The sequence below is a fragment of the Chenopodium album genome, chromosome 14 (genome assembly GCF_948465745.1).
Source record: "Chenopodium album chromosome 14, dcCheAlbu1.1, whole genome shotgun sequence".
NCBI lineage: Eukaryota > Viridiplantae > Streptophyta > Magnoliopsida > Caryophyllales > Amaranthaceae > Chenopodium > Chenopodium album.
The window spans coordinates 11,156,775-11,169,725 of NC_137847.1; the positions used below are offsets into that span (position 1 = coordinate 11,156,775).

Below are 12,951 nucleotides of genomic sequence, written 5' to 3' on the forward strand. Positions count from 1 at the left end.
GCTGCTAGCACGGTGTGCTAGCTCGTCTTGCCCCTAGCATTCGGATGCTCGGGGCACACCGATGCTAGGGGTATTTTCGGGAATATGGTCGATTTATTATTATTTTGCGCGTCTCGTCTTTTATCATTTTAGACTCGACTTCTGACGATCGGTTTCGACGCTCTAAGCTCGAATTATCGACGTCTAAATATTTAACACTCAGGCGACGAATTAATTTCTTCCGAATTAATTCGTCGAGTTGGTTCGCATATATTTGCTTGGGTGTGACCCGAAGGGTTCAGTCAAGATTAAGCTGTAATATTAATTATATTAATATTACTAATCGGAAGCGGCCTCCACCCAGGCATTTGGATCACTTGACCTTACTGAATATATTAGCTTTCTAATAATTCTAAACCCGCTATCAGAATAATACACTTGTTCGAAGGACATCATTCCTTTCAATTAGAGCTTTAATGTACTTAGCTAACAACACTAGACCCGACATAGCTTTCTCTGTGAACTTGTTAGCAAGGCACAACAATGCACCGACATATAGGCATTGGAATGGAGTCCGACACTTACTCTAGTACCTATGAGGGACATAAGACCTTGGTTTATTTTATCAACTGAAACAAGATGCTGCTCTCGTTGGGTATGCAAACGCTGGATACTTATCGGATCCTCAAAATGCCAAGTCACAAAAGGGATATTTTTTCACTTATGGCAGTATTGCAATATCATGGAAATCAACAAAGAAGACATTGACTGCGAATGTGTATGGCCGAGGTCGATGATCAATAATATCTAAGAAGAGTGTGGAATGGACGCAATAACAGAAAATCCAACCATCATCTTTGAAGACAATACAGTATGCATCACTCAAGTAACTGAAGGATATATTAAGGGAGATAGAACAAAACATATATCCCCAAAACTATTCTTCACACATGATTTGTAAAAGGATGAGGAAATAGATATCTAGCAAATCCAGTCTTGTGACAATCTTGCCGACTTGTTCACCAAATCACTTCCTTCCAAGAAATTTGAGCAATTAGTTCACAAAATTGGAATGCGCAAGACATCTTCATGAACTATGCTAAAATAAGAGGGAGTATTATATGCACTGCACTATTTTTCTCTTCGATCAAGTTTTTATCCCACTAGGTTTTTCCTAACAAGGTTTTTAACAAGGCAGTATATCAAAGCATATAATACAATATCGTTGTACTCTTTTTCCCTAGCTATGGTTTTTATCCCATAGGGTTTTACTTAGCGAGGTTTTTAATGAGGCAACGTATACCTTTTTTTGTATGAGTTGGGCATTCAAGGGGGAGAGTTAGAAGATAAGGTGAATGCCAATTATTGATTTGGGGGGCACAATCAATTATTAAACTAAAATAAGTCATTTTCAAACACTATTCACTTGTTCTTACAACAGTGAAATCATCTAGATCTCCGGATATGAGAAGAGCTATTTTACTTTCCACATTTACTTCACTCCGCTTGGTACTAACTTGATCGTCGAAGGTGGAACTCCGAACAATCGGAGCTTCCGTTGTTTTGCAGGTATAGGCGCCGATAGATCCAATCTAGGAGTTGTAACTCTCTCGCAGGACACATTAGAAAACCCCGAAACAACCTTCATACAAAACTTTACCCTTTAATTATATTAACATCCTATTTATTCCAATTTTTGTTAATAATTACATCTTTCTTACTTTATTATACCTAATATTTTTTTAATGGGAGAAACAATTAACACTTAACACCACCATCATTCTTATTTATACCTAATTTAAGGGTTTTTTTTATTTATTTATAATTAGCGGTTTATCTAAAATTTAAAACAAAATTATAGTAATCAGAAAAAGTAATTTTAATTTCTAAAATCACTTTTCAATATGAACACAATTTGTGTATACATTATTGATTTTAAACTTAAAAAATTCAAAATTAAAATTGAAAATGATAGCAAATGCACCATATATCACGTAACATATTGAATAAATATAAAAGAACAGAAGTACTTCATATTCCACAAAATGTGGTGAAAATGATGTCGCTATTAAATTATTCATTATCCATTTTGATGATTTTTTTACTATGTACGTATAAAAGATAAGAAAAAAATAAAAATAAACTAGATGAAGCCCGTGCGATGCACGGTTTTTTGAAATTTTAATTTTTTTTTTTTTGTATGTGCTAAAATTTGTTATATATTTAGATAAAATTCATAATATCAAAAGATAATATTTTATATTTAAACTTAAAAATCTCATTCGACAATTTTGCTTACATGGCATTTGAGTTATTTAATTTTAAAAGAAATTAATAATCTCTTATTTTATTGGCTACAATTAAAATTTATAATCCTACGTGGCGCGTTAAGAAAAATAAATCCTATATGACTCTCTAAAAACTCGGGAAAAAACTCTCCTTTATATATATATATATATATATATATATATATATATATATATATATATATATATATATATATATATATATATATTTATATATATTAGATTAGCAAACCTTTCTCACTATGGAATTTCTAATTTCTAATGCATTGGAAGAGAAAATAAAAAATAAAAATGATTTATTGCAAGCTATAATTTCTATACTAATCGTATCTCTTACTAAATGACTATCTATCATGATGATTGGTGATTATCATTCATGCACCAAGACTTTTAATATAGTAAACTCATCCTTTTTGACTGTAAACCCCAATACCCCATGACCATTTCACAACCAATCAAATCTAAACCTACTAAAAACAAATGATAACAACCAATCTAAATTTCCCAAAAAAGACAACACACTTTCTTGGAAGGTGTCTTACTTTGAGTATTTGACCAAAATAGAGATCAACTATTTTATTCCCACTTTTCTCACTCCTTGCATTTTAAAGTTATCCTTAATCTTAATACATAGACTAGTATTTACATACACTTCACCAAATTAAAGCATTTAGTCGTCTCTCTTCATATTATGTCAGTATTACAAAGTAAAACTCTTCTATTTAACTTTACCCTCGGCCCACTAGTTTATGTCGCCTTTTTTTTAATTTTAGTTCCTTTTTCTTATATTTACCCCCACATTATAATACATTTTCTTTGTGTGTAGGTCATAACCATATATATATATATATATATATATATATATATATATATATATATATATATATATATATATATATATATATATATATTATATTTTTACAAATAGAGGTAGTACATAAAAAATTAGAGTACTTCCCCCGTCTCAAATAACTTGCAACGGTTTGACTTTTTTCCGTATTCACACATTTTCCTTTGACCTTTTTTTAATTATTATATGAAAGTCAATGTTATCATGTAAGAGCAACTCCAATGGTAAGCTAATTGTTAAACTAGCTTGTCATGCCACGTATGATTTCAAGCTAACTTTCTTTGTAGCTATTTTGTGCCCCAGTGGTTAGCTATTATCTTGCTAATTAATTAAGGTTGACTTTCTCAATTAGCTTTATAAATTTAATTATTTTAATATATTAATCTCCAAAAGTTTTGGAAACTTTTTTCTCAAGCAAATTAGCTTGGGCTAGCTTGGGCAAGCTAATTTGCTTGGCCAAGCTAATTGTATTTTTTAGCTCCAATGGTCAAGCTAATAGCTAGAGACTTGAAAATTGCAAGCAAGTCCCTAGCTTTAGCTTAACCATTGGAGCTTAAAAACTAAATTAGCTTGGTCAAACAAATTAGCTTAGGGTTCGTTTGGCATCGTTGTGGTTTTCTGTTTTTTGGTTTTTTGTTTTTTAAAAGTGTATTATATATGTCACATAATGAAACAAAAATTATATAGACTTATTAAAATCATGATAATTTTGAAAACTGACAACAGAAAAGTCGAAACACCTTTTTCTTGTTTCCTGTTTTTGGTTTTTGGTTTTCAAAAAAACAGAAAACTGAAAACCAAAAATAATGCCAAACAAGCCCTTAGTTAAGAGCATCTTCAATAGTAAGCTAATTGTTAAATTAGCTTGTCATGCCACATATGATTTTACCTAATTCTCTTTGTATCTATTTTGTACTCCAATGGTTAGCTACTAGTTTATTAATTAAATAAGCTTGATTTTCTCAATTAGCTTTATAAATTTAATTATTTTAATATGTTAATCTCCAAAAATTTTGGAAACTTTTTTCTCAAGCAAATTAGCTTAAACAATCTAATTTGCTTAGCCAAGCTAATTGTAATTTTTAACTCCAATGGTCAAGCTAGTAGCTAGAAAATTTTGAAAATTGCAAGCAAGTCTCTAGGTATAACCATTGGAGTTGCTCTAAGCTAATTTGCTTGAGAAATAAACTTGCCAAAAAGATAGGTTGATACAATAACAAAATTAAATGTAAATAGCTAATTAACAAATTAAGGCTCAATTAAATCACAAGCTATTAACTAACCATTGGAGCACAAATTAGCTATAAAAGAGATTAACTTATGTGGCATAATAAGCTAATTTTTTTATGAGCTAATCGTTGGAGTTGCTCTAAGATTGATGTTGTTGAATCTATTTTAATATGGAGTATATAATTTCTAATATAAACTTTTTATAACTTATATAAATATATAATAAAAGATATCAACGGTCGAACATGTACATCGACAAGGGTGTGTAGTCTAAATATTGCGAGTAAACTGGGACAGAGGGAGTATATTCTTAAAGCATACTTTTTTTTTTAGAGATATCTTGTACTACGGGCCTGTTCTGATTTACTAAACTGAGCAGTGAACTGAACTGACTGGAGCTGAGCTGAATTGAACTGAATTTTTCTAAGAGAAGAAAATTAGAAACTGAACTGAATTGAACTGAAATGAAATGATTGAATTTGAACTAAATTAAAGTGAAATAAAGTGAAATAAACTGAAGAGAACATACTCTACGTATAAAAACTACAAGCCTTGGATATGCTATAAGATTTTTTTTTTAAAAAAAACTATAAGAACTTTAGTAACCCTTACACGTTTTTTTTATAGAAAAACTTTTGACTATAATTTGTAAAAAAACTAAAATCCGAAAAAGAAAGGAAAAAAAAATTAGCTGGCAATTTACACGCAAAGGGTATACTCAGTCATTTACCACATCCATTTCTCCTTCATAAGGGCTTTTCCATTGACCCTCTCTTATTTATTTATTTTTTTTTTACCGCTTTTCATATTTTTTCCCGTTTATTTTTTATTTTTCTCTGTTTTCTCTCTACTCTCTAGTCTTTACTTTCTCTCTCTACTCTCCACTTTCAACATCAATGGCGGCTTCTTCTTCTGTTGCTAACGAAGTATGGCCACCTGGGTTCCGATTTCATCCAACTGATGAAGAATTAATCCTCTATTATCTCAAACGAAAAGTCTCTCGTCGTTCTTTGAAGCTTGATATTATCGCTGAAATTGATGTTTACAAGTTCGAACCTGAAGATTTACCTGGTACGTTTTTTTTATTTGATGGTATGATTGTGTTTCTTTTGTTGATTGTTCAATTTTGGGGTTCTTGTGAAATTTCTTGTTTGTGGGTATTTCTTTGATCTTTTTTCTTTTGTTGATTGTTCAATTTTGTGAAAGATTTGTTCAATTTCATTTATTTATTTACTTTTTTTATGATGAATCTTGATTCCATTCAGGGTTTATCTTTTTTTTTTTTAAAAAAAATCTTGATTTCATTTAGGGTTTTTTTGTTGTTGTGAATTTACGCGGTGTGATGATCTTGTTTCTTTTTCATGATTATTGACTTTTCAATTTTTTTCGATCGGTGTGATTTCATGGAAGATTTGTTGATTATGGATGATTCTTTGTTGATTCTTGATTCGGGATGTTGACCTCTTATCTTGTTTGTTTTTTTCCCCCCTAAATTTGGTTGATTTAAGGAACTTGGCCATAAATTAATTTGCCTGATTGTATTTGAATTATGTGTAGGGTTTCTCATCTTTATCGGAATTTATGCGATTTGGTGGGTATTTCTTTGATCTTTTTTGTGTTATGTTGATCTAATCTTGAATACTCATGTTATCTTTTATATTGTTTACTAAAAAATATAGTGATTTTGATATTTTTTATATTTTATTGTGGCCTAATTATGTGTATGCTGTAGGGTTTCTCATCTTTGATAGGTTTTAAATATTAGATCGCCTCTTAGCGGAAGTTATGTGACTTGGTAACGTTGTTTATGTTATGTTGATGAGATCTTGAATTTGTGCGTGTGTGTGTGCGGGGTGATGGTTTAAGTGACCGAAATGTGCACTAAAGATTGTAAATGGTTCATAGGTTTAATTTTAATATTAACATGACAACATCTGTTGCAGTGCGAAAAGTCATTTAGCAATAGTCCTGCTATTTCATGTAGTTATGAGAATAGATTAGTTTTCATTGATGTCATGGTTTGACTGAGTTTGATGATATCACTGTTTTTGCACACATCGTTAATAGACTATTGTTTAAGTCATGAATTTCTTGTGCATTGAGCTACTGGTTATTAATAGGACTTTTTGTAATTTGGATGCAGGGCTATCTTTACTGAAGAATGGAGATCGGCAGTGGTTCTTTTTCAGCCCCAGGGATAGGAAGTACCCAAATGGATCAAGGTCGAACAGAGCTACTAAACAAGGCTATTGGAAAGCAACTGGAAAGGACCGTCCTATTACCTGTAATGCCAGGAATGTTGGTATCAAGAAAACTTTGGTTTTCTACCTGGGTCGTGCTCCTACTGGCAAACGCACAGACTGGGTTATGCACGAGTATGTATTAGAGGAAGATGAGCTGAAGAGGTGCAAAAATGTTTACGATTATTATGTGATCTATAAGGTCTTTAAGAAGAGTGGTGCAGGTCCTAAGAACGGTGAGCAGTATGGAGCCCCTTTTAAGGAGGAAGATTGGCCTGAAGATGATTACCCTAAAAGCACGTCCAACTGCAATGAGCTCTATACTGCCCAGCAGATGGTCAGTATTTCTCCAATTGATATTTGTCAGAATGCTCAGGTAGATAATTCAGTGAATGACATTGATGAGTTTTTGAACGGTGTGCTTAATGAGCCTGCACCATTGCCTCTAAATGACGACGACGACGACTTTGATCAAGCTTTGTCTCAGGTTGGTTCTGTTTTCCTTCGTTGCTGATTTTTTAATTATTTTTTGTTAATATATATAGTCAGGCTTATAAAGTAGTGAGGATCGTGAGAATTATCTATAACGTATTATCAACTAAATCTAATGGCTATTTGGTAAAATTTAAAGATTAAATAAAAAGAACCTAGCCTTGTTCCATTTACCAATCAGTCCCACATGTTCTCTCTCCTACTCTCCTCCCTATATCAACGTAAAGCACTAAAGTTGCCATGGAGCTTCAAAATGGCGCTAGAAATCCTTTGACTTTATTCTCGCTCCTTGTGTCTGTGTTTTTTGATTATAAGGATTTAATTATAAATATAATTGCTGAAAATCTATATGGACCCGTGTGATTAGCATGTCAGGTACACCTGCAAAGATCATTCTCATTTGGCTTGATAATCACATACGATATCAATTCTCATTTGGCACTAAACCTGAATAGTTTGTTTAATGTATTTGTTATTATAACCTAATGTACTTGTTACTGAATGTACCTTAGCTTCTCACCATAATTATAGCATAGCTTTTGAATTCTGCTTTTTATTTATTTTTATAATTATTCTTTATTTTTTTATTTAACTTTTATGCTGAAATTGCGTGTTATTCATGTTTCAGTTTATTGGTGAAGAAGATCATAGTTTGGTGACGAACCAATCGTTTGAGGAAGTTAGTACTTTTTTCCGAGATGATGATTTTATCGAGATGGATGATCTTTTCAGTCCAGGACCTGCCCAAGGTCTCAGTACATCACTTTCACTGCCAACTAACGCAGAAATCTCGAGGAATTCACATTTTAGAATGGAAGATGGGGAATTTACACTTCAGAATTCACAGCCTACTAATGGAGAAATCCAGGGGAATTCGCACTTCAGAATGGAAGATGGTTTGAGTGAATTTGATTTGTATTATGATGCTGATGCCATATTACATCAAGTGGCAGCTAGTGATCCAACAATGCCTTTTCAATACCATGGGTCACATTCACAAGTAAGTGAATTAGCTAGTGAGACGTGGACTTATGAGCCGAAATTATGCGTCGTCAACTCCACAGTACCATCCACAGGTACATACTCACAGTTTCCATGCTAACACTTCAACCTAGCATGATGCATTATTTTAAGTAGATAGACTGGATTTATATACTTTTGACCAGTCAAACTAACCCTTATGAGTCACTATTCATTTAATCATTCAATTGGGTGGAAAATTGTTGGTGTTTTCTGTATATTGAAATGGAGATTGAATGTGTTGTACATGGTGGTCTGTCAGATCTAAGTTACTAACTAGTTAGATTTTGGGGTTGTTTGGTAATAGAGTTTGCCAAAATGTTAGCTTATTTGATCAAAATCAGCTTATTCAAATTAATATCAACCTCTACTTATTTCCTTTGTTAAAGTTGTCTCAAACTGTTATGTGTTTTACTCCATTATTCCTTTTTATTTATTTCTTTATTTCTTTATTTCTTTACTTATTAATACCTTTTACCAATCTTTTAAACTCTTAAATTTAGTTTGTATATCCTAGTTTGGTTTTTTTCGCTTTACACATTTTTTTCCACCTACTTATATTCAATCAATTGTCTTGCTATGCTCGGTTCCTTGTGACGATTCTTGTTAGCCGTCCCCAAATTATTTTAGGACTAAAGCTTTGTTGTTGTTGATCAGCATAGAGAATTGGCTGTTTGAAAAATATATTTTCTTTTGATTGATTGGTAAAGAGCTTTTTTTTATGAACCTAGTTTTGAGCTTTTTCAAATTGAAGTTTTTACAATAAAAAGACTATTTTATCTTAAGTTGTTTATATTTACATCTCATTATCAATATTGTCAATTTATCATGTCTTTACAACACTCACAAAAAGTTTCTATTTGTCATTTCAAAATTTTAAGCAACAAAATAACTGCTCTAATTTTATCACACTTCTTTTCAAACAGTTATTTTACCAGCTAATCAAAGTTTCTAATATAAACTAGTCAAACCAGTTATTGCAACTAGTTATAACTTATAATAAACTACACCAAACAAGGTCTTCCATGCTACTCCCTTTGTTTCTTTCATTTGCTGAGACATAAGTTTGACCATTAATATCTTTAATTGTTTATTAGTAAAAATAATAACAAAATTAAACTATGAAAATAGACATTGCAAGACTTGCAACTAATCTATTGATATATTAATATTATAGCATTTATTTATTTTTTAATAGTAAAAATATTTAAGTTAAACATGGTATGTGAATAGTGCACAAGTCAAAGTGATGCTTTAAAAAAAAAATGGAGGTAGCAACACTTCAACCGAAAATAGTATTGTACACCCGAGCATGGTGCACTCGGAAGGCGGAAAGAATATACTGTTATTTGACAAAGAACATATCGTGTATTACAAAGAACATACTTTTGTTTGACAAAGAACATACCTATATATGTTTGATAATATGTTCTTTTATACTTATGTTCTTTAACTTATGTTGATTAAACATGTCTTTTGGGTTTCAATAATATAAAGTATGATCTTTGAAATTTGTAATTTAAAATTTAATTTTAAAGTGAAATCTTGAATTATTTTTAGTTGAAAATAATTTTAGAGAGAAAACTAAAATTATTGTAGAAAGTTGAATTTTTTGAAAGAGAGAAAACTATTTTTGGGAAAATGATATCTTTGGTAAAGATTTTTTTTGTTAATATGTAATTTTTCTTGAAATTTTAATTAAGTTTTTATCATGTTCTTTTTGTAATGTCTTTATGTTCTTTAGTAATGCATGTTCTTTGTTAAAAACAAACATGTTTTTTTTTTAACACTTAAATGTCATTTTTCGAACACCTAATGTTCTTTCCGCCTTTTTATTTGTTTAACTGGGTGCACCATGCGCATCTGGGTGCACAGACTATGCATTACACTTCAATTTGGCATGATGCAATATGTTTAGTAAATAGATTGAATTTATGTAGCTTCTTAGTTTTGCTTACAAGTTCAACAATGTCCCTATGCCACACATTTTGAGGAAGTGATAGATAAGGCAAATAGACAAATTAGCTTAAATGGCTTGAACACAAATAACACAACATGTTTCTCTTATCGGTGTTGATATTATATTGCTAATTTGTTAATTTTCATTTTCTAATCACTTTCTTTAAATGTGTGTCAAGAGGACATGTTGCACTTGTTAAATTCAGAGGAAGTACTTTTTTATAGCCAAATTAACTCTTGTGATCACAACACTTTATTTATTTACTTTATATTTATTTATTCTTGAACATACTTCCTTTTGTTATTTTTTGTTGTACTCGCTTACTATTTTAGTTCATTCATTTTTTGTTTTATTCATTTTGCATTGTTCTATATTTGACTTATCCTTTTTACCATTATATCTCCTGAACTCTACAATAATTATACCGTTCCACACACTTCATTACTTGATTTAACTTTTTTTTTTTTCACAAACCCATCTTTTTTATCTTCTCTTTCTTATTTATCTTACCTATCATACACCCACTTACATTCTTTAAATGTGTGCTTATAGTACTCTATATAGAACATAAAAGAACGGAAGGATTATCACTTTTCAATTTCTTAACCTTTTCCTTTAGTTCATCATTCAAGTGGTGGAAAATTCAAAGCTTTTTTTTTTTTTTTTGGGTGTGGGCGTGTGTGAAATGGAGATGGTTGTTTGTAATTGATTGGTTCAGAAAGACTAATTGTTGCTGATATTAGAGGTTTTTGGGTATGTCCATCAGGTGTTGTATATGATGGTATGTCTGTATCAAATCAAAAGCAAAATCAGGAGGCTGAAAGTTCTCAATCCTGGTCTTCTTTATGGTCATTTGTGGACTCCATACCTGCTGCCCCAGCATCAGCGGCTGATAGCGCCTTGTTGAACAAGGCGTTTCAGCGGATGTCTAGTTTTAGTAGGTTAAAAATGAGTTCTAAAATCATCATACCTGCAGTTTCAGGTAGTATCAATAGTAAATCTTTGAGTACAAATGCAGGAAGCAGATTGAAAGGATACTTCTTTTTTTCGTTTTTGGCTGCCTTATTTGCTGTAGTATGCGTCTTTATTGGCTCAAATGCTAGTGCCTTTGGAAAATTACATTGTCGCATGAAATTGTAAAATTTATTTTACCTTGGAGCCCTCATAATTGTATGTATTTGTGGGATTCGAAGGAGAATTGTGAGAGTAAGTTTGTAATTTACAGTATTCAGCAATTGCTGGAGTTATTATACATACGGTTGATGATTAGTCAAATCTGAATATTAGAAAAAACCATTAAATTTTTTTAGCTTGCTGTCTGCTCAACGAGAAAATTCAAGTTTGTCACCACGATGAACTTGGTATGTTTATCAAGGGATATGTTGGTCTTTATATTTATAAACTGTAGTGATAGGTTTGTCATGTCACAGATAGGTTTGTTATTTCACATTCATGTAAGTGGCATTCAAATAATGGTCGTTAGTTGGACGTTACATTCATCATGTGAGTAAAAAATTTCATCTTCTTCCACAATAATTAAAACTTTAAACCCTCACGAGCAGCTTCAATGGAGAAGGACAATAAATCCTAACCTTAAGGGTTAATCATGTCCTTTACTTCAATTTTCTTAGGGTTTTTGGAAATATGGGGTTGAAATGGACGGTTCACAAGCAACTTTAATGGAGGAGATTGATATATAAGGGGAAATGCAGCATGATGGTGGATATGGCGTGATTGTCCATACTTCCTTCATTCCTCCATTGTAGAATGGAGAAGTTGGTTCATTATGGGTTTCATTTTTTTTTTTCTTCGAGAAAAGTAGGATCTTTAATCTGTCATCTACGAGCCATCAATGACATTGAATGGGCTTTTTTATTTGGTTTCTCTCTTCTTTTAAGATATTTTTTTGGATGAAGTTATTTAACACCTTGAAGTAACGACGTTCCCTCTAGGTTTCTCCTTGGGAGGGTTGTCTAGGTTTTCCTAGGGTTTCCTTTTCGTGAAGGTTTTTCTGTGATTCTTGTGTTAACAATTGGCCATGGAATCGAATGCGATCATGGACAATGCAAATTCTGACCAATTGACGCCCTTGGCAAATAATAAAAATCAAGATAACGATTCAAATAAAGCTCTCAATAAACCTAGAGAAAATGATTCAAGGCTACAAATAATAGTGCTAGTAATGGTGACCTGGAGGATGCTGTTGAATGGATTGAAGGTAATGAGGAAGAGGAGGAGGCGATGGTGGAATTAGGGTTGGTAGGGAAGATTTGGACCGAGCTCACCATCAATTCAAATGCTTTCTTGGCAACAATAAAGAATGTTTGGCAACCCAAACATGGCTTGGAAATCAGCAACATTGGGAAGAATACATATGTGTTTCAATTTCATCATTGGAGGGACAAGAAGCGGGTTCTTGATGATCAGCCATGGCATTTCGATAGACATGCTCTGTTGCTTGGAGAAATTGGGGATAACGTGAAGCCGCTTGATGTTCATCTCTATCAAATTCCGATGTGGGTAAGGGTGTATAATCTCCCTTTCAAATGCCGCCTGTACTCTGCTAATGTGGAAGCTTTAGGGAATAATTTGGGCGTTTCATAAGATTGGACAGTTCGGGTTATATGGGCATTGATAAATCCGTGAGGATTAGAGTGATGATTGATGTACTAAACCCCTTTTATAGAAGGTAAAGGTGAAAATGCGTGGTGGCTTTGAGGAATATTTTGAAGTCAAGTACGAGAAACCTCCTATTTTTTGTTTCTTCTGTGGAATGATTGGACACGGTGTGAAAGACTGTGATGGCTGTAGGGACGTGGATGACCCACACATGAAATATGGGGGGTGGATGAAAGCATCCCCATGGAAAAGTAA

At 32.3% G+C, this 12,951-nt stretch overlaps 1 protein-coding gene across 1 annotated transcript; it reads left to right on the forward strand.

Moving 5' to 3' along the window:
* The first annotated feature begins 5,145 nt into the window (after positions 1-5,145).
* On the forward strand, positions 5,146-11,346 carry LOC145580057 (NAC domain-containing protein 17-like). The gene is made up of 4 exons (XM_081637379.1): positions 5,146-5,436; positions 6,509-7,092; positions 7,726-8,173; positions 10,844-11,346. Exons 1-4 carry the CDS (start codon positions 5,262-5,264, stop codon positions 11,215-11,217), a joined length of 1,581 nt encoding a protein of 526 aa, XP_081493505.1. The 5' UTR covers positions 5,146-5,261; the 3' UTR covers positions 11,218-11,346.
* The last annotated feature ends 1,605 nt before the right edge of the window (positions 11,347-12,951 follow it).

Bases quoted from the DNA above. Each gene is read 5' to 3' on its own strand.
- LOC145580057 (XM_081637379.1), top strand. From the start codon at position 5,262: ATGGCGGCTTCTTCTTCTGTTGCTAACGAAGTATGGCCACCTGGGTTC. The intron at 7,093-7,725 runs GTTGGTTCTGTT...TTCATGTTTCAG, and splicing joins TTGATCAAGCTTTGTCTCAG to TTTATTGGTGAAGAAGATCA. The intron at 8,174-10,843 runs GTACATACTCAC...TATGTCCATCAG, and splicing joins CTCCACAGTACCATCCACAG to GTGTTGTATATGATGGTATG.